Source organism: Melospiza melodia, unplaced genomic scaffold, assembly GCF_035770615.1.
Source record: "Melospiza melodia melodia isolate bMelMel2 unplaced genomic scaffold, bMelMel2.pri scaffold_34, whole genome shotgun sequence".
Lineage (NCBI taxonomy): Eukaryota > Metazoa > Chordata > Aves > Passeriformes > Passerellidae > Melospiza > Melospiza melodia.
Window position 1 is genome coordinate 7309427 of NW_026948659.1, and position 25448 is coordinate 7334874.

Genomic DNA, 25448 nt, shown 5'->3' on the forward strand with positions numbered 1-25448 from the left:
CTCTCCATCATTACTATCAGTGCTGGGTCAGCAGGGAGGTCCCCGAGGACTGGAGGTGCCAATGTGAGCCCATCCCCAAGAAGGGCTGGAAGGAGGAGCTGGGCAACTCCAGGCCTGTCAGCCTGACCTGGGTGTCTGGCAAGGTTATGGAACAGATCACCTTGAGTGCCATCACAGGGCACCTACAGGATGACCGGGAGCTGGACAGCGGCCAGGCAGAAAGGCACCTGGGGGCAGGCTGGACATGAGGCAGCAGTGTGCCCAGGTGGGCAAGAAGGCCAATGGCTCCTGGCCTGGATCAGGAATTTGGTGTGGCCAGCAGGAGCAGGGAAGTGATTCTTCCCCTGCACTCGGCACTGGTGAGGCCACACCTCGAGTGCTATGTCCAGTTCTGGGCCGCAGTTTAGGAAAGCCATGGAGGGGCTGGAGCGTGTCCAGAGAAGGGCAGCAAGGCTGGGGAGGGGTCTGGAAAACAAATCCTGTGAGGAGCAGCTGAGGGAACTGGGGTTGTTTATCCTGGAGAAGAGGAGGCTCAGGGAGACAAGGAGGTGTCAGGGCAGAGGTTGGACTTGATGATCTCTAAGGTCTTTCCCAGCCTTGCTGATTCTGGCACACTGTGAAACCACCCATGGAGAAGCTGCAACACCATCTGCAGTGGGACAGGATACTCCCAGCTCATGGGGACAAACTTTCTGGCTGACTGCAGAGCCCAGGACAAAGCTGAGTGGTTTCCCTGGTGTCCCCCAGCCCTTGCTGGCCCAGGGGCTGATGGCATTTGTGCTCCCTCAGGTTCATGTCCCCACAGCAACAGCATGGGGGTGCTCCCCCTGCTCTGTGCAGTGCAAACAGGGGCTGCTGAGCCTGTGCTGCCGTGTCTGTGCCTGCCAGGAAGGGGCACCTGTGTGAGCTGGGGCAGAGGCCAGGGCTGCAGAGGGGGGATGTTGTTGGCAGCTCCATGAGGACGCTCTGGGACGCTGCCCTGGGCTGTGCAGCGCACTGGGGATGGATCAGCCCCTGCCCTACTGGTCCTTCCCGTCTGCCCCAGGGCCCTTGCAGAGCCCCAGCCATGCTGTTTGCCCCCAGCCTGCCCACGGCCAGCCTGGGGCTGCTCACGGGGCTTTTCTGTGCTGAGCATTGGCCTGGGCGTGTTCTTGAGAGAGCCTGGGCAAGGAGCCTGGAGCCCCCAGGCCCTGGGCTGAGGCGTCAGCGCTGCCCCAGCAGTGCCCATGGCCTGTCCCTGCTGCAGCCCCGGCACTGCCACCCCCAGGGCTGTGCCCGGCCCCGAGAGCACTCAGGCCCTGCAGCAACACCAGGGCCACCAGGGCAGCAGGGCAGGGCCACGGCAGCAGCACTGGCAACACCAAGTTGGCACAAAAAATGACATCACTTTGTAGAAAATATTTAAAATTTAAAGCAAAGATAAAGAACTTCCAAAATGAAACTTACACGAAGTATTGAAGATCGCTTTTATTACAAGTGATTGGCAGAAACTGGCCAGCAGTTTAGTGTTTCTGAAACCATCCAGTTGCTAGTCTCCACACTGCAGTCTTGAGCTCCTGGTTCCTCAGGCTGTAGATGAGGGGGTTCAGGGCTGGAGGCACCACTGAGTACAGAACTGACAGGGCCAGATCCAGGGAGGGGGAGGAAATGGAGGAGGGCTTCAGGTAGGCAAATATGGCAGTGCTGAGAAACAGGGAGAGCACGGCCAGGTGAGGGAGGCAGGTGGAAAAGGCTTTGTGCCGTCCCTGCTCAGAGGGGATCCTCAGCACAGCCCTGAAGATCTGCACATAGGAGAAAACAATGAACACAAAACAACCAAAACCTAAAGATGAACCAACCACAACGAGCCCAAGTTCCCTGAGGTAGGATTTGGAGCAGGAGAGCTTGAGGATCTGGGGGATTTCACAGAAGAACTGGCCCAGGGCATTGCCATGGCACAGGGGCAGGGAAAATGTATTGGCTGTTTGCAGCAGAGCATTGAGAAAGGCACTGGCCCAGGCAGCTGCTGCCATGTGAGCACAAGCTCTGCTGCCCAGGAGGGTCCCGTAGTGCAGGGGTTTGCAGATGGACACGTAGCGGTCGTAGCACATGACAGTCAGGAGGGAAACCTCTAATGACATGAATAACACCAAAAAAAAGAGCTGTGCAGCACATCCTGAGTAGGAGATGTCCCTGGTGTCCCAGAGGGAATTGTGCATGGCTTTGGGGACAGTGGTGCAGATCATGCCCAGGTCGCTGAGGGCCAGGTTGAGCAGGAAGAAGAACATGGGCGTGTGCAGGTGGTGGCCGCAGGCTACGGTGCTGATGATGAGGCCGTTGCCCAGGAGGGCAGCCAGGGAGATGCCCAGCAAGAGGCAGAAGTGCAGGAGCTGCAGCTGCCGCGTGTCTGCCAGTGCCAGCAGGAGGAAGTGCCTGATGGAACTGCGGTTGGACATTTGCTGTCTCTGGCCATTGGAAGCTGTTAATGGAGAAAAGTCAGTGACCGGTTAGGAGAAATTTCTTCCAGCAAAATCAAAGCCTTTTCCCACAGACGCTTCTCCTGTAACACTCTGACACCCTTTATAATTTCCAGCAGATTTTCCTTCAGCTCCAAGTGTGGAGCCCTGGCTGGTGCTTCCTGACTGGGACTTCAGATTTAGGGCAGGTACACACAGAGGTTTTTATAGTTCAGCCTTGCTGTGCAGACATAGGAGAGGGACAGGGAGCTGTCCTCGTGTTCCTCTTTGAATCTCTGTTAACACAGAAGGCCCTGTCAGCATCTGCCCTCCCACTGCCACAGAACAGCAATGGTAAAGTCTGTTTAAATGTACTAGTGTTATTTACAGCTTTTCTTCATCTCCCCTGCTGCTTATTTTTGCATGTCAGAAACTCTTTGCATTTCTGCTGCCCTCAGGGAGAGCCGTGAGTTCTCTGAGGCAAGGTGGTGAGTGGAAAGGGAGGGAAGGAGGTCTGTCACCCTGTCCTGTTCCAGGATTCTCTGGGCTTTCACCTTTCCCAGACAGAGGATGATCACCCTCCCATATTTCTTTTAAAAGCCATCCTGACATTGCTGAGAGCAGATGCATCCCCACAGTCCACCCAATGTCCATCCCCTTCTCAAGGTCTCAGCTCCACGTTTGTACCCAGGGACAGACAGAGCTCATTTCACCAACCCAACAGCATGTTCTCATCACAGACCTTCTGTGTCTCACCGTGGGGCTTTTAGATAACACAGAGATGCTACAGGAAAGGTTTGTATCCTGGAGGGAAGCTCAAAGCTTGGACTGAAATCTCAGGGAGATTCCAGGTGTCCTTATGATGGCATTGGATTGAGGGAGATGCAGCTCCTTCCCTGGCTGCCCTGACAGCATTGCCCAGAGCCGGGCACCGGGGACAGTGCCACCCTGAGCCAGCTGTGCCCCCTCCAGAGCCCCCAGGGCCGGGCAGCTGCTCCCAGCCCTGTGCTCTGCAGAGGGAACTGGGCCCGGGGCTGCAGAGCTGCCCCATGGCTCTGCTGCAGCTCTGCCTACACAGGAGGGGCTGCACGCCTTGGAGCCCCGGCCCTGAGGGCAGAGGCTGGGCTGGGGCACAGGAGGGAGGGGGCTTGTTCAGAGGGAGGGGCTGCACTGGAGGGTATCCCGTGGGCATCTCTAAACTCTCCCTGCCACAGCATTGCTGGGTTTTGTTTTCTCTCATTGCCCAATCTTCTCTCTGCTTCCTGGAGATTTCCCTCCTGCAGGTGTTACCCTGTGCCTGATCTCTCCCTGACAGAACTCACAGACCCCAAATCTCTGTGCCCTCTCCTTGGCCCTACAGAGCCCTGCCTGTTTGCAGGCACTGGCTGGGGCAGGTTCTGTTTGCAGGTGGGAGAAAGGACAGCTCAGACTGAGCCTGATGGCTCCAGCAACGGGGATGCTGGTGCTGTCCATGGGCAGAGAGGCTGCAAGCACATTAGGGATCTCCTGTGAATCTACGGAACACTAAAATAACACTTCAAATGTCCCAGAAACTTTTAAAATTTCACAATTAATAATTCATAACCAATCTTTAATATTAATGCCCCCGCTGCCTGCCATTCTCCAGTATTAGGAAACAGAATAGAAAGTCTTTGGAAATGTCCTAATTTTCAATGAAATCCTTGTATTGGAAATATTTTGACTGACCAGCATTCCTCAGTATGTCAAAGCTTCATGAGCATTTCACCTCCCCTGCACCAGAAATATTCAGAGATTTACTCACAGAGTCTGGAGGCATTGGGATGTTCCAGCTTTAGGAGATGGCTCCAGGAGCTGCAGCTGCCTTGTCCTGCAGCCAGAGGTTCCTGTGCCAAGGGCTGGCAGTGATTGTGCCCCAGGCACTTCTCAGCACCTTCCCAGCCCGGAGTGATTGAACCTCTCTGTGCCTCTGTGCTGTGCCCAGGGTGGCTGCAGGCAGTGCCCCAGCCCGGCTGGGCGGCTAGAGCAGCTGCTCCTCAGGAGAAATGTCTTTATGAAGTTCTTCTTGGTTTGCCAGGAGCTGCCTCTGTGCCAGGAACTCAGCCCAACTCAGCAGCACAGACACAGCACAAGGACTTTAATGACCCTCTCGGGGCTTTGGTGTTGTTTACATCAGACTCAGTCCCTGAGAGTGTCTTCAATAAACTTCTCAAGAACTCAAAATTAAATTGAAACTCTGAACTTTCTTGAAGTTTTTATGGGTCCCACTGAGGAACTCAACTCAGAAAGTGTTCCCAGGTGCCAGTTAGAGCAGAACACTGGAGGCAGTGATGACAGCTGGGGACAAACAAGGCCAAGGTGTCTCTGGTGCTGTGCAAAGCTGGATGTGTTTGAGAAATGCAAAGGGCCAAGGCCTGAGCCCCAGCCCCTGGCCAGGCAGATGCTGTCCCTCCCTCCTTGCTCAGGGCTCTTGCCGGGATGGGCACTGGCATGTGGGGATGTGCAATGGCAAGGGCAGGAGCATGGGGCGGCCCCTGCCAGGCTGCTGAGCAGGGACAAGGAGGCAATGAGGCCCCAGGCCTGCAAGGGTCACTTGTCTCCTGCTCCTGCCTCAGGCCCAGGCCCAGCAGCCATGGCCAAAGTGCTGCCCAAGTTGGCTCTGGCAGGGCTGTCTTGCAGCAGCTGCACATGCCTGTGCCCTGTGCAGCCCAGGCTGTCCCACGGTGTCCCTGCCCTGCGCCTCTGTCCCTACAGGCTCTGGGAACAGGTCCCCCTGAACCTTTTGGACACATACCTTGGCATATTGGAATGTTGTCCATATGGATGGCTACAGAGCACCAAAACATAAATTCTCATCTCTTTTTTCTGAAAATATAGGATCTTAAGTCCTTGTACTATCCTTTGGTGGTTTTCATTATCATAAAACTTACCTTTCTGAATAAAAGAGTGTCCTTCTTTGTGTGTAATATCTAATACAAAGGTAAAAGTAATTAGGAACCATTTCAGGCATTGGCATTCATGACCATAGCACTCCAGGAAGGGGCCAAGTTTGAATCCATGTGTTTTTCAATACAGCTATTGTTCTGGGAGCTTGAAACATAACTGAAGAGGACAACTGGGAAGTGACTTTGTCCTGCAGCCTTATGGTTCTCCTTTTTTAAGAAATTCATGTGTGAAATTGTAGCTAACCTGATGTCATTTGTATTTTTAGAGGAAAGAAGGGGTCATTAAGGGTAACTAAGGCCTATCCATAAGACATTCTCTAGATATTTAGATTACTGAGCCCCAAAGGATAAGTTAGCATGGTATACTATGATAAAGGGTACCTTTATCAACACCATATGGACCACCCTGTAGCGGGCCTTTGGACACTCAACTTTTCAACTACCTCATACTGACATGTTCATGCACACAGACAAGTGTGCAAAAAGGTTTCTCATCTGACTCCACCAGATCCCACTGGCTCTGCAGCGCAGACAGAAAATACACATTGAGTCTAATGAGAAACAGGGTACTGTGGAACAGTGCAGGCACCAGGTGCAAGGCAGGGCCTTACAAGCACACTGATCAGCATTTGTCAGCATCTGTCAGCATGACTGACCCAACGTATTGTATTATTCCTCTATTTTCCTATGTCTATTTCTCTCCAAACCACCTTAATCACTCCCTTTTCCTTCTTTGGTTCTTCCCCTAACATTCCATATTAAGTCTAGTGAAATTCAAAAATGCTGCTTCCTTGCACCTCAGTATTAACCCTGTAACACTAGGCAGTAATACCAGCCATTCTGCAAAGCCATCTGGAGAGCCACTCTGCTGATTCATGGTGATAAGTTTTCTTCCCAGATCATGAGGCTGAGGCTCTCCTGGAACAGCTGAGAATGTTTTTTTTTTATTTATTTGTAAATGTATTTTTAAATTAATGTATTTTATTTATTTATTTTACATCTTTTACCATGCTCCACATGTTCCATATGGCATACCATGTCCCCTGCTACAGAAGACTCCAGTATCACTGCTCTTACTTTCAAAATGAAAACAATACTGAATAAACTTCTGTCCTTCAGTGGAACCCAACTACTGACAGAGTCTTATGTGAATCTCTCCTGGCCACCTTGTTACAGTGATTGACAGGGGTGTTGGCCAACTAAATATCTCCCAAGGCTGCAGCCATCATTTGGCAATGTGGAACAGGTCTTGGACCACACTAGCCATGTTGTAAAACTCATCCCCTGGCTGCCCCACCTGGCTGACCCCTTCCTGTGCTGACAGCTCTGCCTCCTGCCTGCCTCTGACTGCACACACAAAGCCTGGTGATGACCCAGACTCATTCTGGTGTTGGACCAGAGCTCTGCCCTGGAGGGAAATTTCTTTCTCCTGCATGCCAGTCTGGACCTCCCCAGCTGCCATTTGTATTAATTTTTCTTTTTTCTGCCTTTTTCTTTTATGTCAAAAGGATCCACTATCACTTAAACCACCCGTCAGTCCCTCCCAGGGCTCTCCTCTGCTGTCCTCAGTCTCCACTCCACGGAGCACAGAGCTCCTCTGTCCCTGTACAGTGCTCATGTGCTTGCGGCCAGGAGTGCCTGGACAAGAAGGACAGTTCTTTTCTACAGGAAGGAAATCACAGAGCCCCAGGGGTTTGAAGGCAGATCAGAGGCAGTCACAAGAGGCCAAGGCCAGCCAGATCTGTCTGTCCTTGCAGCTTTTGTCTGAAATCAGCCTTTGATATTTGTGGAGTTTTGAAAGTGGAATTCCATTTCAGCCATGGGTACCTGGACCAGAATGACAGTTCTTCTCCACAGGAAGGAAATGGCAGAGCCCCAGTGTTTTAACGGCTGATTAGAGGCAGCTTCAAGGAGACCAAGGCCAGCCAGACCAGTTTTTCTTGGCAGCTTTTGTCTGGGAGGAATCCTTTTATAAATGAAATTTTGGATGCCAAATCCCAGTTTTGTCCATGGGCATCTGGACAAGGACAGTTCTTTTCCATAGGAATGAAAGTACAGAGCCCAGGTGTTTCACAGGCAGATGAGAGCTGGCCCTCAGGAAGCCAAGGGAACTTGGACCGTCCTGGGAGCTATCCTTGGATATAAGGAATTTTGGAGGCAGATTCCACATTTTGGCTATGGACACCTGCACTTGAAAGATGATTTTTCCATGGAAAGAAAAGCACATCCCCACAGTGTTTGAAGGCAGATGAGGGGTGGCCCCCAAGATGTCAAGGCCACCCAGAGCTGTCTGTTCTGGCAGGTTTCATACAGGAATCATCCTTTGATATAAGTGAATTTGGATGTAGAATCCCAATTTCAGCCATGAACCCCTGGAGGAGGAGAGTTCTTTCCCACAGGAAGGAAAGCACAGAACTCCAGGGCTTCACGGGCAGCGGAGAAGCAACCCTCAATATGCCAAGGTAAGCTGGACCAGTCAAGCCAAGCCAAACAGAACTTTTCCATGTTCTTGGATCCTTGGGGCCTTGCAGCATTACAACTGCGCCTTGGTTCCATGAGGCCTCATAGTATCACAAGAGATCTTTTTTTCCAAAAGGCCCCGCAGTACCACAATGGTCTTCTTGGCTCTGCAGTGGCACAATGGCCCCTTTCTTCCATGAGGCCTTGCAGTGTCTGACAATGGCACTTTGGTTCTTTTGGGGCTCCCCAGGACCACAATGGACCCTTGGTTCCTCAGGGCATGGCTGTGGCACACTGGCCCCTTGGTGCCATGAGGCCCTGCAGCATCACAATGAGCTCCTTTGTTCCACAAGGCCTCAAAGTGCCATAATGGTCTCCAGGATTCCATGAGGCCCTGCAGTGTCACAAGGGCACCTTGGCTCCATGAAGCCCTGAAGTATGGAATAGCGTCTTGATTCCATTGGGCCCCTCACTGTCATATCAGTTTTTAGTTCCATGCAGCCCTGTAGTGTCACAATGGTCTCCTTGGTTCCAGAGAGTCAGAATGTCCCCCTGGTCTCATGGAGCCCCAATCTCCTTGATTCCATGAGGCCCTGCTGTGCTACAATGAGCCCTTGGTTAAACGAGGCCCTGTAGTGTCATAGTGGCCCCTTGGTTCCAGTGGCTCCTGAAGTGTCATAATGGTCTCCATGGTTCCATGAGGCCCCAGAATGTCATGATGGACTTTTGGTTCCATGAGCTTTTGTACAGCCAACAACAGCCTCCTGGTCTCCACACTGTCAAAATGTAACCTTTGTTCCATGAGGTGCCTGGCCTCCCACAGGCCTTCAGAGACATCCCCCTCAAGGTCCCCAACAGCCCTTCATGGCCCCTCAGAGAACCTCATGGCCACTCAAAACTCCTCCTGTCCCCTCATGACCCCTCACAGTTCCATCATGGCCCCTCACAGCCCCTCATGGTTCCTCATGGCCCCTCACAGCCCATCACAGCCCCAGTCCTGGGGCTCCTCCCAAAGGAGAAGGGGTCAGACTGTGCTTGTACTTGTTTTAATTTGGTCCCTTCACAGCCACGAGTAAAGAAAGGCTGAAATGGAGCCTTTCCCCAGCCTTTCCCTCGGGATTGACTGCGGGCTGAAGCTCTGTGCTGGCGCTGGCTCAAGCGCCACCATCCCTGATGCCGCCAGGCCTTTGCTGTCCCCCCGTGTCCGTTCCCTGTCCCCGAGTCCCGCCCGGCTCTGGCAGCAGCAGCAGCTGCAGCGCAGGGGCTGCCGGCCCGGCCCAGCCGGGGCTCCCGGCCAGGAGTAGCAGCAGTGCCGGCCCCTTCCCGCCTGCTCCTGCCTTGGCTCCCAAGGGCTTTTTCCATATCAGTCTGGACCTAGAGCAGCAATCACCCACACACAGCCCTGACTCCTCAGGGCCTGACTGTGCTGCCCTGAGCCAGCCCTCAGAGAAAGAAAGGATCGAGTTCCAGTGCTGTTTTCAGCACTGTTTTACTCACCCTGAGTGACAGCAGGAGGCTGCTGCTGCTTTTGCCTTGGGCAATTGGAGATCATGGCTACTCTTGGCCCTCTTCTGCTTGCCACTTGAAATTTATCTGCAATTGCCTTTTTTGATCAGTGCTACCCATAGTGCTTTTGTGATGGTGAATGTGGGAATCCTTAAAATCAGAGGGTTTTGGGAAAGCTGCAAAATGCAGGCCTCAAAGACAGCAGAACTACGATTAGAGCTAAGCAGTAGCCATGAGATTTGTCAGCAGAAAATTCTATAAGAAGTAGAAAGTAAGGACAAATAGAAAAATGGTTGGTGTATTAACGCTTGTCTAGAACAAATCCCTAAGCCGCAGAGATCTTAGGAAGTTCTAAGCTGATTAATGGAGCTCTGTTCATTGTGTATAAAGGCTCACAAGGAGGTATTCTATTCAAAACAAGCAAGCATTGTTTTAACCAAAGGTACCTGTGCTTATAGTGGTTGGATATAACTACCATCAGTATGCTTTTGCTTTGTGTGATTGGTAAAACCTTTTAAAGTAAGTTGTAACATTGAGTTGTCTGCTGCTGAGGACACAAGCTGCTGGCATCTTCCCATTCTCATAACCATGTAATGATACTGATGCTAGAAAATAAACAGCTCGAGACACGTTCCTCAGCAGTCCCGTCCTGTTGGTGATTTGTACATAGCCCCCAGCTGGCAATAGGTGAACTCAGGCTTTTGATCCCAGGCATCATGATCAGCAGATCTTGAAATGCTCTCAAGTCCCTGAGCACTAAGTCAAGGAGAATTAAAGCAGCCACACTGGCCACATTTGCAGTACTCAAACATAGCCCTGTTGCTGCTGCTGCTGAAATAGAATCAACTGACAGAGGCCATCACAGAAATTGCCTCTGGAATGTCAAATCAAATGAAAAAATCCACCACGAGGAAGAGAAACCAGAGTGTCTTGACTTACTTAATTCTCTCTTCTCCCAAGCAGCAGCAGCAAATGGAGATGCGGTGAGGTATTTCCAGCTGCTGCTGATCCCAGCTGGAGCCCAGCCTGCTGCCCAGGCCCAGCGGGAAGCTGAGCCCAGCCTGGGGAGCTCCCGCAGTGTCGGGAGCTCAGCGCACGCAGGGCCAGGCCCAGAGCCCCGGGCACAGCCGCCCATTGCGGGGCAGCGGCGCAGACAGAATGTCCTGCGGTCCAAACCTCCTGCTCCTGCCACACAGCGCCAGCGCTCTCCCCCTCCTCCTCCTCTCCCAGCACGGCACAAATTCAAGCTCGGAGGAGGCTGCCCCAGAGAGGGCTCAGGCTCCCGCTTCAGCCTCAGGGTCCCTGCAGAGGAACAGGGCATCTTTCAGGCACTTCCAAGCTCAGGGTTGCCATTTCATGAGGAATCTGGGATGAAAATGGCCTTGTTAGTAAGGACAAAAGCGGAGGGAATGGACTGGAAATTAATAGGAAAAATGATCCTTTGTACAGGCAAAGCTCACTAAGTCATTCCCTGCATTTCTCCTTTTCAGATTCTTTCAGTCATCTCCTGAGAAATCCAGCTTGTTTTGGTGACCTTCATGAACTGACAGTAACTCTTGATTTATATCAATGCATGAGATGTAGCAGCATCTGAACTGAACAATGAAACAAATTCCCTCTGTCAGCCCATTTTCATCTTCTACATTTCTTTCAAGATGTCCATGTGGTTGATGGAATGATTATCACACAGCTCTCCATTTCTGGCTGCAGGCTCTGGAGATTCTTTCTCTGCATTCAGTCAGGCTTGCATTCCCTAACAATTCCTGGTAGCCCGTCATGTTTCCTTAGTGTAGAACAGTAACAATGAAAACCTCCCCAATGGCACAAGTGCCCAGACCACAAGGAAAAGAACAGGCTGTAAATTTTTTCAAACATTTCTCCTGCTTTGCTGCAAGAGTCGTGCTGCACGCACGGTGTGGAAAGCCAAGAGAAGTTGCAGTTGGTGGCACATCTTGTGACAGAAGCTGCACCTTGTTCTCCAGGAAAGGTTCTTGGAAAGAGCAAACAGGACTGTGGAGAAGATTCTGGAAGAATTGAAGCAGTTTTTAGGAAATGAAATGAAAACAGAAAAAGCCATACCAAGATGTGTTACTCTATTTATTTTCATGCTCCCTTTTGCACTACTTCTCTGTCCCATTAATTCCAAAAGGATCTCACTTGTAAGATACATGACTTGGCATGTTTTAGACACTGTAAAATACCATGAGCTATACAGTTTGCCTTCCCCAGCTTTTTCTTTTCTTTTGGAAAGCAATGCTGGAGAGGTAAATGCAGTTGTAATATATGGAAGGGATAATTCATGCTCCAAATGTATGTGTCTGACCACCCCGGCCGGGAGCAGCTGTCTATTTAGGTTCAAAAAGTTCCCTGACACAAGTTAAGATAATGACTGATGCTTTAAGGTAAGAATAGATGCTTCCAGGGTGATGATAACTGGTATCCCAAGTCATCGGGAGCCACCCAAGAGCGATTATTGCCTTGCCAATTGCATCTATCAAGACAGTCAGGGGCGCCAAACTGATACATCTGAATACACGGCTTGCCGGAGCCGATTGACACCAGTGGCACACCTGGACCCAGCTTTTGTCCACCTCTGCACATGGAAAGAAACAGCAATGCATGTGAAGAGATACAAAGAAAATTTGGTCATCTTTGCCTCGGGCAGAATAAACTGTATAAAACCTCACTGCAGGAAGCAGCATGCATGAATGGGGGAGACTCTGACACTCGAGAGGTCAGATCCAGGTTCACCCAGCGCCGAACACAGGCTCAACACTGTCTCTTTGGCTGTGGTGGTTTTGAAGACCGAAATTTGGTCGCGCAGACAAATTAAGAAATCTTTACTAAATTTTTGATAAATTTTGGGTCACGATTTGATCATTTATAACAATCTGGTGAAACCCGAAGGGATTTGAATTTGGGGTTTGGGACCCCTTCCTGCCCTGAAGGCATCTTGGTGATTTCAGCAGTCTGAGTGGGATTGGAGTCCACAAGACCAATTAAAAATCACCGAACCAAAACTGGAGCCACAGCTAAAGAGGGATAAAATGGGCCCCGCTCTCAGGAACTTGGCAAGATCCAGGGGATCTCCAAGCCCGAGGTGCTTTTTTTTCCCCTCAGAAATCAACATGCATGAAGAATTCAAGTGGGAAAAGGAACCATGAGTATCGCGTGGTTGAGTGGGGTGTGACCGAGTTATTGTGAGCTGTGACTCTGTCACAAAGCAAGTGTGGACCCCACAGTCGCAGTTCCACCATACCGTGAGGCACATGGTCGTCAATGGGGAAGCAGACGCTTTTCCTTAACACACGTGGGACCTGGGACTCATAGAAAGTTCGAGGGGGGAAATTGGTCATGGTTCGGTCAGAAAGGGGAAACAACAGTCCTGGAAAATTTCAGGAGTCCATCTACCTTCTGATGCAGAGAAAACAGGAAAGAAAACCGGAGATCAGTCAAAAAGTCAGCGGAACGGTTCTCCGTTTGACTGAGTAAGACTGGTGACATTTTGCAGATTCAGGAAATCAACATCAGACAAAGAGTCAGGACTCACGACGAGCATCCCAGCTGGAGGAGACAAGGTGAGAAAATTCGCAGGAGGGATTTTTGGAAAAATGAGGTTGGGAAAAAGCAGGTTCTGGAGAAAACCCGAGGAAAAATCTCCCCAGGGTCCCGGGGAAGTTCTGCCAGAAACCCCAAGAGATAGTCCGTTGGGGTGGATGCTAGAACACTGGGATGAGAGCCCAAGGAGAGCGGGCAGGTCCAAGGAGAAAATGATACATTTTTGTATGGAAAAATGGGGAGGGAAGGAGATCGGAAAATACATGGTTTGGCTGGTGTTCGGCACGTTTAAAGCATGGACTTGCAAGTCTTTGTACGATTACGTATTTGATTGCTGCCTGTAGGATTTTGAGGAAATCGAGAATGCCGAGATGTGGAGGTACGCTTGTATGAGTTTATACCCAGTATGACCCCTCCGAAACTCAGCAAACATGGGAAAGGAATGGGAACCCTTGGACAATCTTCCACCTCCCTACCTTGTTCCTCCGCCCCAGCCCAGACCAGCTCAGGCACCACCGGTGCCCACGTTACCTCCCGAGGTGGCGATCCCACTGGGTCAGGTCTCGACACTGCCGCTCCCACCGGAGCCGGCTGCAGTACCTCCCCCTCCACGTTAACAAGCGGCAGCAGCGACTCCGCTCCCATGTGAGCAGCCGCTGCCACTGACCCTTCCCAAAACCAAAGAAAAACAGGTAACCATCCCCAAAAACAGCTCTCCCATGGCCCATTGAACGAGAGGCGAACAAGGAGGGTGACTATGGGAGACAGTGGGGATGAGGAAGAGAAGCCCGGCTTCTTCCCTTTACTGGTGGCGGTGCTGATGGCTCCTGGAGTTATTGCCTTTGTACACGCACCAATTGACACCAGTGACATGAGAGTGTTCAAGAAAGAGATGGGAAAATTGATAGATGATCCTTTTGGCGTGGTGGAAAGGCTAGATGAATTTCTAGGGACCAGCACATACACCTATGAGGATCTCAACGCGATCCTGAGATCGCTGTTCAACAATGAGGAGAGGGACATGATCAGACAAGCTGCGATCAAAGATTGGGAAAAGAGAAACCTCAATGGGGAAAGCGGGGCCCAGAGTTGGCCAAACCAGAAACCGTCCAGGAATGCCCAGATGGAGGAGGGGAGGCAGAAAAGGATAAATTTAGGAAATATGATAATTCAGGGTATCAGGGAAGCGGCACCCAAGGGACAGAACATGAGCAAGGTACTCAGGGAGTGCCAGGGGAAAGATGAAACTCCCATGGAATGGTTGCAGAGGCTCTGCAAGGGTTTGAGAATGTATTTGGGGACGGTTTTGCTAAAAACTCAGTCTGTGGCAAAATCCTGGGAAGACAGATAGAAAAAGTTAGAAAAGATAGATGGGTGGCAGGAAAAAGGGTTGCAAGAGCTGCTTCGGGAAGCTCAGAAAGTCTACATGATATGAGACGAAGAGAAACAGAAGATCCAAGCTAAAGTATTGGTAGCTGCAGTAAGGGAAGCACACAAACAGGAGCAGGGCAGAGACAGAGCAAAGAAGGAGCCGGCGAAGAAGCAGAACTCTTCCCAAGGAAAAGGATCAAACAATCAGAAGAGAGATTTTGAGTGCTATTACTGCAAACAAAAGGGACACATCTGAAGGAATTGTCCCAACAAAGCCAAGGACCAGGCAATGTTGCAAGAAGATGAGAGGTGTCAGGGACTTTTCAGTTTGGAGTCCAGAACATTGAGGGAGCCCTTGATAAAATTAAAAGTAGGACCCCACAGGCAGGAGATGTGGTTTATGGTAGACTCAGGGGCGGAACGGACAGCGGTGCAGCAGCTGCCGCAAGGGTGCTCTCTGAGCACTGATTCCATGATGGTAATCGGGGAAAAAGGGGAACCCTTTGAGGTTCTGATCATAAAAGATGTAGAAATAGAAACAAAAAACAAAAGACGTACAGGAAATATCTTACTGATACAGGATGCGTATTTAAATGTACTGGGGCGGGACATGATGGTAGCCCTGAAAATCAGCTTGGCAGTGGAAAATTCAAGGCTCAGGGTGAGAATGTATAAACTCACCATCCAGGACAAGGAGAAAATAGATCCGAAGGTGTGGTATGTCAAAGGGGAAGCTGGGAGGCTGGACATAGAGCTGATTCGTGTCGAAATTGAGAGACCAGAGGACCCTATTTGGGTTAAGAAATATCCCATCTCCATGGAGGGGAGGAAGGGATTGAAACCGGTGATTGATGAAGTAATAAAGAAAGGAACGTTGGAGCCGTGCATGTCTTGGCACAACACCCCAATTCTGGCTGTGAAAAAGATGGATGGCAGCTTTAGGCTAGTGCAAGATTTAAGGGCTGTGATTCAGAGAACTAAGACCTTGTTCCCCATGGTCTCAAATCCTTACACCTTGTTGAATAACATTTCTCCTGAGGACACATGGTACAGCATGATTGATTTGAAAGATGCTTTCTTGACCTGTCCTTTAGCAGAGGGCAGCAGAGATTGTTTTGCGTTTCAGTGGGAAGATCTAAAGGCGAACAGAAAGCAGCAGCTCAGATGGACGTCGTTGCCTGAAGACTTCATGGATTCCCCAAAATTTATTCGGGCAAGCAATTCAGCAGGTATTGAGCCATTTTGTACCAATGGAGGGAACAAAATTTTTACAATATGTAGACGATTTGCTGGTTGCAGGTCCAAGGGAGGAGGTTGTAAGAGTGAGCACCATTGAAGTATTGAACTTTTTAGGGGAAAAGGGGTTGAAGGTGTCAAAGTCTAAGTTGCAATTCACAGAGCCCGAGGGCAGGTACTTGGAACATTGGTTAACCAAGGAAAAAAAGAAATTGGATCCAGAGCGGGTGGCAGGGATTGTTGCCTTACCACCCCTGCAAACGAAAAGGGAGGTCAGACAGCTTTTGGGGCTGTTGGGATATTGCCAGCAGTGGATTGAAGGGTACAGTGAAAAGGTGAAGTTTCTATTCAAGAAACTCACCACAGACCGAGTCAAATGGATAGAAAAGGATGAAGAAGAACTCAGGGGAGTCAAGGAAGCACTCACAGCGGCACCGGTGCTGAGCGTCCCTGATGTGAAGAGACCCTTTCAGTTGTTCATGGATGTGAGTAATCACACGGCACACAGGGTGCTGACATGGGACTGGGCGGGAGTCAGAAAACCTGTGGCTTACTTGTCCTGGCTTTTGGACCCGGTCAGCAGGGGCTGGCCCACCTGCTCGCAGGCAATTGTGGCTGTGGCATTGCTGGTGGAGGAGGCCAAGAAGGTAACCCTCGGTGCACCATTGGTAGTATTTGCACCGCACAACGTGTGGGGAATACTACAACAGAAAGCAGATAAATGGCTCACTGATGCTAGATTGTTTAAGTATGAGGCCATTTTGATTCATTCACAGTATCTGGAATTGCGGACAACAACTGCACAAAACCCTGCGCAGTTCTTGTTTGGGGAAGCTTTGGAGGAAATTGTTCACGGTTGTGTGGAAGTGGTAGAGTTGCAGACAAGAATCAGAGAGGATTTGGAGGAGGAGGAATTAGATGAAGGGGAAAATGGTTTGTAGATGGGTCAAGCAGGGTGATTGATGGGAAAAGACAGTCAGGGTGTGCAGTCGTGGATGAACGAATGGGGAAAGTGATTGAAGCGGGTCCCCTGAGTGCAAGTTGGTCAGCCCAGACTTGCGAACTGTACGCAGTTCTGAGAGCCTTGAAAGGACTGAAGGGGAAGAAGGGAACAATTTTTACAGACTCTAGGTATGCCTTTGGGGTGGTTTACACCTTTGGGAAAATCTGGGAAGTAAGGGGATTGATCAGCACCCGGGGAAAGGAACTGATGCACGGAGAATTGATCCGGCAAATCTTGAAAGCACTAATGGGGACTGAGGAAATTTCAGTGGTCCATGTGAAGGAACACCAGGCAGGAATTCAGTTCCAAACATGGGGCAACAATTTGGCAGACCAGGAAGCCAAAACCGCAGCACTGATGATGGTAAGTACCCTGGAAATTGAAGCAATCAAGGTCCCAGATGACCCTCCTGAACCCTCCCAAAAGGAGATTGAAAGCTATGAGAAGGTTGGGGGAAAATTGGAGGAAGGTAAGTGGAAATTGCCAGATGGGAGAGAACTAGTCTCTAAAGGTTTTACCAGGAAGATTTTGAGGAAACTGCACCAGCGAATACACGGGGGGGGGGGGGGGGGGGGCAGAGACCCTGGCAGAACAATTTTTGAAATTTTTCCGGTGCAGGGGAATTTACGAATTGGCCAAACAAGAGGTACAAGGATGCCTGATTTACCAAAAATTAACAAGACTAAGGCCATCCTGGGGAGTTGCCCCATCGCGTATCGACAATTTGAAAGGATTCAAGTCGATTTCACTGAATTGCCCAAAGTGAGGAGGCTCAAATTTGTGCTTGTGATCGTGGACAAATTGACCCATTGGGTGGAAGCTTTCCCCAGTCCACGGGCAATGGCTCAGACAGTATCCAGGAAATTGCTGGAGGAAATTGTGCCCTGATATGAGGTGGTGAATTACATTGATTAGGACCAAGGAAGTTATTTTACGTCAAAAATTATTAAGCAGATGGCAGAGGCGCTAGGCATTCGGTGGGAATACCACACTCTGTGGCATCCCCAGAGCTCAGGACAGGTGAAAAGGATGAATCAGATCTTGAAAGCGCAGTTGTCTAAATCAATTTTAGAAACTCGGATGTCCTGGCCGAAATGCCTACCTTTAGCCTTGCTTAATATCACAAAATGCCTCATTCAGAGATGGAGCTCTCATCCTTCGAGATGTTATATGAAATGTCATATAAGCATGGGATGCCAATGGGACACCCCAGACTTGAGGACAGCCAGATTCAACTGTATTTGGTTGGGATAAACAGAAACTTACAGGAACTAAGAAAACAAGGGATAGTATCTTATTGTGCTCCTCTGGGATTTGCTATCCACAAAATTCAACTGGATGACAGAGTGCTCGTGAAAGTGTGGAAAGCTGTACACCTCTCTCCTCACTGGGAAGATACTTTTCTTGTACTCCTGACAACAGACACGGCCATTTGGATGGCGGAGGCTGGACACACGAGTCTAGGGTGAAGAAAGTCGAACATCGGGAGGAAGCACCCAAGTGGAGAGTCACTTCTTCCCCACGTGACTTGAAACTCAAACTCCAATGTCCTTGTAAATGACCGACAGTGAATAGATATGTTGTATACTGACTCTGTATGCTATCCGTTTGTACTTTTTAAGTGTGAATATTGTCAGGGAGCTTTTATTGTACGCTGCAGAAGGGGGCAGAGGCCAAAGGGATTGTGCACCCAGTGTCTGGAAGAGGAGCTTGAGCTGACTGACTGCATTCTAACCCTAGCCACAGATTCAGGAATTATTGAATTAGATTCACAAGAGTGGTTCCACATTTTCCAGAACGGGGTGCGTGGAAAACTCAAATCTAAGGCAGAAATATTGTATGTGGAGTGCCGAAAGTCAATCAAGGTACTGTGCAGCTCAGATGCCATCAGAATTTCAAGGTGGGGAACCTTTAAAAAGAGGTAAGTGGCTAGATCAGAGAACGTATTCCCTGAAGAATACTCCTGCTGCCGCGAAGATGGTCTTCCTTGCCGCTGGTGGTACCTCAGGGGGCAGAGGCAAAAGCAGAGGAGTACGCCTGGTGGGAATTCTGATTGTCCTGAGCCTAGCCATGTGCACGACGCAGAGTCTGCACACTGAGGTCCCGATGAGAGGCAGAAACGAGAGCTCCACAGATGAGTGTGGAAATTGCACTCAGGTGGTCCCAGCTGTAAAGGGAACAAGAAACCCTCAGCATACCAAGCCCTGGTAGATTGTCTCAGGGAACCCGGCAGGTACTGTTGGAAGAATGGCATGAGGGTCAAATTGTGGGAATTGGTAACAGGGATTTGGTGTATTAATCATGAGGCAGGGCTAAGGAACGGGCAGCCAGATAAGCACAAGCACCAGATACAAAAACAAAATGCAGAAATAATGTCAATCTCCATTTGTAACCAATGTAACCGAACCATGTGGGTTGGGGGAAAAATGGAATCAATCTTTGTCCCGTATCACCAGGTGAATCCATTGTTTTATGACAATGCGAGGCTGGGGATATGCATGATGAACAGGAAAATGTATTGCATGGAAAGAAATCTTAAATTTGATAGCAGATTTACCTTGAGCAGAGAACCAATCATATTGGGTTTGGCAGAGGCAAATGATGATAGGGTGTGCCTGCAATATGACAGGGTTGTCTGTTTCATGAAAAATAAAGATGGTGAGGATCCTGAGGGAAGAATGAGAGAAATAACTCAGGAATTGAAGGGAAGGGAGTCAGAAATGAGGAGAAAGCAAGTTGAACAGGAAAGATTAAAAACTCTGGGTGAACAGTATGAATTGCTGGAGAAACAATATGCTGATGGGGAACTGCTTTCCCCGGACAGGAACCTGTTCATTGACCTGATGCAAGAAATTGCAATTGAACTAGGATTGTCAAATTGCTGGATTTGTGGGGGGCTGAAGTCAGCAGAAAAATGGCCTTGGAAAGGGGAAGGTTTGGGTCCGGAACAGCTTCTGAAATGGAACAATCCGAGGGTCTCAAAATTGGCACAGAGACCTGAGGGATGGATTTTGGACCAGAGGTTGATTGAAACCATGTGCACCAGTCGAGAAGGAAAGGAGTACACCAAAATGGTGGGATGCACCCCGTGTGTGTCTACCCTGACGGTGAACTCAAACACCAAAAGCAAGGTCTAGCAGCCAGAACCCCCTTCGGGGTACTGGAGCAGGAAGAATGAGACAAATTGTGAATGGAACAAAAGGATAGAATTGTGTTGGGTCAAAAATCCTGGAGCCAACACTTTCCAATCCTTGGAAGGCCTGAGGGAATACTGGGGAGACCCAGGGAGGACAAATATCAGATGGAAAGCCCCGGATAGAATTTATTGGATTTGTGGGAAAAAGTGTGTTACCCCCGAGGTGGAAGGGATCATGATCATGCACTCTGGGCATGATCCGGCCAGTCTTCTTTACTCTCCCTTGAAGAAAAAGTAACCTACTAGGGGCTCCTCTGTATGAGACCCTGAGGAGGAAGAGAAGAATCCTGAAAAAATGATACATGTAATAGGTGGTAAACAAACCATGGGGGAGGAAGAGTGGCCAGCTGCAAGGATAATTGATTATTATGGACCGGCCACGTGGCCTCAAGATGGAAGCTACAAATATAGGACTCCAATTTACCTACTGAACCGGCTGATATGGCTTCAGGCAGTGGTGGAAATTGTTTCGAATCACACTTCTGAGGCCCTGGATTTACTTAGTCGGCAGCACACCCAGGTACGGGCATTTGTGTACCAAAATTGAAGAGCTTTAGACTATTTGCTGGCCGAAGAAGGGGGAGTGTGTGGAAAGTTCAACGAATCAGAATGTTGTATTGAAATCGATGATTATGGGGAAACCATAAGAGGTTTGGGGGCCGAGATCAAAAAGGTGGCCCATGTCCCTGTTCAAAAATGGAACTGGACTTTAAAATCTTCATGGTGGGACAAATTGTTTGATGGGGCCTGGTGGAACAAAGTGATGTTTTTTGTGCTCTGTTCAGTAGCTGGAATCCTATTCCTGCCTTGTCTAATTCCATGCTTTTTTAGACTGATCCACTCCGTGGTCCAGGGAATGCAGATAGCGATAATTCCCGTGGATCCGGAGGGAGCTTCCAGAGGCAACACATCTAAAATCATGTGATTGGAAGAAAGGAAGTGTGCCAGCAATGCTGCTGAAGTATTGGCAAAGTTCGAGAAACAAGCAAAAGCGAATGTGAATAATATGGGATAACAGGGTGTTCCACAAGGGGAGTACAGAATAGTGTAAGGGAGCACTCTGTTTGTGAAAGACCCTCAGTGGTGGTGGGTAGAAGTAGAAAATGAAAAATTTAGCAATTTGAGAACATGAATTGAATTGGTGATATAAATGGGGAGGGATTGAAATATATGATAGAGATAATTCATGCTATTAATGTATAAAATATTGTAAAATCTACACTGTGCTTTGACCATCCTGGCCAGGAGCAGTGTCTTATTCATATCTAGTTCCTGGACGTTTGTTGAGATAAACATTGGGGTTTTAACATAAGAATAGAAGTTTCCAGGCCGATAATCGCTGGCTTCCCTGGGTCGTCGTGTCCACCTAAGAGTGATTATCGTCTTGATGATTACATCTACCATGATGATCGACGGCGCCACCCTGATGCATGTGAATGCTGACTTCCCCGGAGTCGACTGACAACATCGAGACACCTGGACTGAGTCTTTGTCTACCTCTGCACATGTAAAGCCATGGTTCTGGATGTGAAGAGACACAAAGAACATTCGGTCATTTCTGCCTCAGGAAGAATAAATTGTATAAGAACTGCTGCACGATGCATCATTCATGAACAGGGAGAGACTCTGACATTCGGAGGTCAGATCCGTGTTCACCCAGCACCGATCCCGGGCTCAACGCTGACCCTTGGCTGAGGTGGTTTTGACGACCAAACTTCGGTCTCACAGACAAATTAATAAATCTTTGCTAAATTTTCTTATAAGTTTGGCTCTCAGTTTGATCATTTAAAACAGGATGTAACAGCACAGACTGCTGAAAAGATTCCAACTGGTCTCAGGACCCAGAGAAAGCCAAAACTGTTTAACTTGGTATTTGGTAGTCCAAGTCTGTATAAAAAAATGCTCTAAAATGTCAGCTTTCAAGAAAATGTCCTAGGTTGATGTTTCCTGTGCCGGTGAGAGTCTTAAACCCAGCCTTCTCCTGACCTCTCTGCTGTTGCAGTTCCATGGACAGAGGCAGTTGTCTCTTACCCCCTGCCATGGGCAGGCTGGTGTTCATCCATCTACAGGACAGCAGGGACCCATCCCACGTCACTGAGACCTGGGAAGGCAAAATCCATCACTCCAAATGTCCCCCCTTGCTCCTTCTTGCCAGACGTTTGACCCTGGCACTGGAGTTTGCTGCTGGTTGCTGCAGGAAAAGGGAAAACCATTTGACATTTTGGGGCAGATAGAACCAAGGGTCCTTTGTGACACAGAGGGGCCACATGGAGACAAATATCCATTGTGACAGTTTGGGATCTCATGGAACCCCTCGTTGGTTATGACAATGCAGATCCAAGGAGACCATGGTGTTGCTCATTGTTTATGCAAAGCTTTTACATTAATTATGGAATCATGGAGCCCATTGTGACACAGCGGGGACCTGTGGAACCAAAGGGCCATGGTGACACTTGGAACTAAGGATACCACTGTTGAGTACAGAACCTCGTTGAACCAAAAGTCCATTGCCACAGAGCAAGGCCTCATGGAACCATGGAGTGAAAAGGTCTAAAACATTTCCTGCATAGTTCTGCCTTGGGTGAGGGGAACATTGTTGGTGGCAGCTTGGTCTTGGCACACACCTGAGGAGTGTGTCTGTTTTCATTGGGGAAACTCAGGAGTTTCAGATTGCTTCAAAAACTACAAAAAGTGAAAACCCCTCTTAGGCTGAGTGCAGCCAGCTCTGCAAGCACAGCAGGGCCCAGGGGAGTGAGGACAGACAGGATGGGGCTGGGCAATGTGGAGCAAGGTTGTTCACACTGGGTCAGAGCTCCAGGCACAGCTTCTGTGGGCAGGCCAGAGCTGCTGAGGAGAGACCCTGGGTCAATAACAATCACAGAATGCTGCAATTGTCTCTGCTCCAAAGACAGCAGTAATAAAATACATCCATTAATATAGGAGTGCATATTGTTTAGAAGCTCTTTGAAATATTTCTCCATAACTGGAGGAGGAGACCTAGAAACCTAGGAGAGGCAAGGACACTGTGGCAGCTTCAGGCCCAAAAAGTGCAAACAGTGAATTGAGGAGAGCAGACTGGGAGGATGGGACTTCATAACCTGAAGCTGTAATTAGACAATTAACCCCAATATAGAAATGGACCAAAACTTATAAAAGTGTGAAAATGTGTGACCCATTGTCCATCTTGGTCCCTCAGCCGGGCTCTTGTACTGCCCCAGGTGTGTCTTTGAAGGCCTTTTAATAAATCCCTACTTTATTCCTGTAACTCTGTCCAGCCTCTGTTCTAGGCAGACTCTCAAGGCATCAAGGCCTGGCTGGCTGGGACACCTGGGGGCCACCTGACAGGTCCAGCTGACTCTGGCATGCTGAGAGCTGCTGCTCATCAGCCCCTGGAGCACTGGGGCTCTGGGCTCTCCTTCCTGTGGAAAGAACTGTCCTTCTCCTTCAGGTGTCCGTGGCCAAAATCAGGATTCGTCCTCCAGATTTCCATATATGCAAGGATTGTTCCCAGATGAAATCTGCCGGGACTGACAGATCCGGCTGGCTTGGCCACCCAGGGGCCACCTCTCATCTGCCTTTGAAACACTGGGACTATATGCTTTTCTTTCTTATTGGAGAAAAGCACCTTTCACATCCAGGCACCCATGGGCAAAGTTGGGAATCTACCTCCAGAATTCCCTATATCCAAGGATTTCTCCCAGGCAAAAGCTTCCAGGAGAGACAGGTCTGGCTGGCCTTGGTTTCTGAAGAGCTGGTTCTCATCTTCCTTTGAAGCACTAGGGCTCTGTGCTTTCCATCCTAATGAAAAGAACTCTTCTTCCTGTCCAGGTGCCCACAGCAAAAACTGAGATTCCACCTCCAAAATTCCCTATGTCCAAGGATTTCCCTGAATAAAAAAGGTGCCAGGAGAGAAAGGTCTGGCTGGCTTGGCTTATGGTGGCCACCTTTCATCTTCTTCGAAAACACTTGGAGTTTGTGCTTTTTTTTTCCTATGGAAATACGTCCATTTCAACCAGGTGCCCATGGTTGAAACTGGGATTCCACCTGCAAAATTCTGTCCATTCAAGGATTGCTCCCTGGTGAAAGCTGCCAGGATAGACAGGTCTGGCTGCCCTTGGCCTCTTGGGAGTGGCCTCTCACATGCTTTTGAAACACTTGGCTTGGTGCTTTCCTTCCAATGGAAAGGAACTGTCATTCTTGTCATGGTGTCCATAGTCAAAATTGAGATTCAGCCCCACAAAATTCTGTATATACAAGGATTCCTCTGTGACAAAAGCTGCCAAGACAAACAGGTGTGTCTGGCCTGTGGCTCAGATAGCCTCTGCTTCTGCCCCTGAAACAATGGTATTCCATTATTTCCTTGCTATGGAAAAGAATCTTCCTTCTTGTCCAGTTGTCCATGTCCAAAGATGGGATCCTACCTCTAAAATTCTGTATATCCGGGGATTGCTCCCAGAAAAAATCTGTGAATACAATCAAGTCTGGCTGGCCTTTGGTGACTGCCTCTCATCTGTGCCTGCAACTCTGGGACTCAGTTGCTTCCTTCCTGTGGAGACCATTGTGCCACTGTGGGAATTCATAGAACCAAAGGGCCGTTGTGATCCTGGGGGGCACCGTGGATCCATGGAGAGCATTGTGGAATTGCAAGGCCCCATGGAATCATGGAGACCACTGTGAAACTGTGGGGCCCCAGGGAACCAAATGGCCACTGTGACCCTGCAGGGCCTCATGGAAGCACGGGGCCATTGTGACACTGCAGAAGCAAGGAGAACATTGTGACACTGCAGGGTCTCATGGAACCAAGGGAAAATGGAACAGATCTGGCTGGTTTGGCCTCCCAGGGGCCACCTGACAGGTCCAGCTGATCTTGGAATGTTGAGGGCTGCCTCTTATCAGCTCTTGGATCACTGAGGCTCCATGCTTTCCTTCCTATGGAAAGAACTGTCTCTCTTTTCAGACACCCATGGACAACATTGGTACTCCCCCCTGAAAGATTTCCTGTATGCAAGGAAAAGATACCCAGAAAAAAACCTGCCAGCTCTGCCTAGCCTTGGCCTCTGGTGATCACATCTCATCTACCTCAGAAGAACCAGGGATCTGTGCCTTCCTTCCTATGCAAAAAAAACCCTGGCTTTGTCCAGGGGCCATTGCAGAAACTGGAATTTGGCTGACAAAATTCCATCTATCCCAGGTTTGCTTCAAGACAAAACCTGCCATTGACAGAAACCTCAGCCTGGCCTTGGGCACTTGTGATATATTGTTAGACTATGAGCAGAATGTTTTCATCTGAAAACACCATGGAGAGGGCTCAAAGATCTCCAGACTGGTGTTTGCAGGCCTAAAGAACATACCCAATATATGGAGGCTGATGTGCTTGGTCTGAGTTGTGAGCAGACTGCAGACTGCAGAAAAGGAGTGGACTGGCAGGGTTTAAAGGAGGATTCAGAAATGGTGAAGCTTTTTCTCCATAGTGGGAAACAGCCAGATAGAGAAATTATACCACAAATGCAGCTGGGGAGGCCCTGACAGGACACAAAGAGAAAGGAATTTCCCTCCCAGGGCTGAGCTATGGTGCAGAACATCGCCCAGAATGAGCCTGGGTCAGCCCAAGGCTCTGTGTGGGCAGGCAGAGGCAGGCAGGAGGCAGAGCTGTCAGCAAAGGAAGGGGCCAGCCAGGTGGGGCAGCCGGGGGATGCTGACAGCCTGCAGGGACAGAGGCGCAGGGCAGGGACACCGTGGGACAGCCTGGGCTGCACAGG

At 49.5% G+C, this 25448-nt stretch overlaps 1 protein-coding gene across 1 annotated transcript; it reads right to left on the bottom strand.

The window, feature by feature from the left end:
- Nucleotides 1-1574: 1574 nt before the first annotated feature.
- LOC134434301 (olfactory receptor 14J1-like) lies at nt 1575-2060 on the bottom strand (the record flags this gene model as incomplete). Its single annotated transcript, XM_063182978.1, has 1 exon — nt 1575-2060. A coding segment is annotated over one exon (486 nt), but the record flags the coding sequence as incomplete, so codon positions are not given.
- Between the last annotated feature and the right edge of the window lie 23388 nt (nt 2061-25448).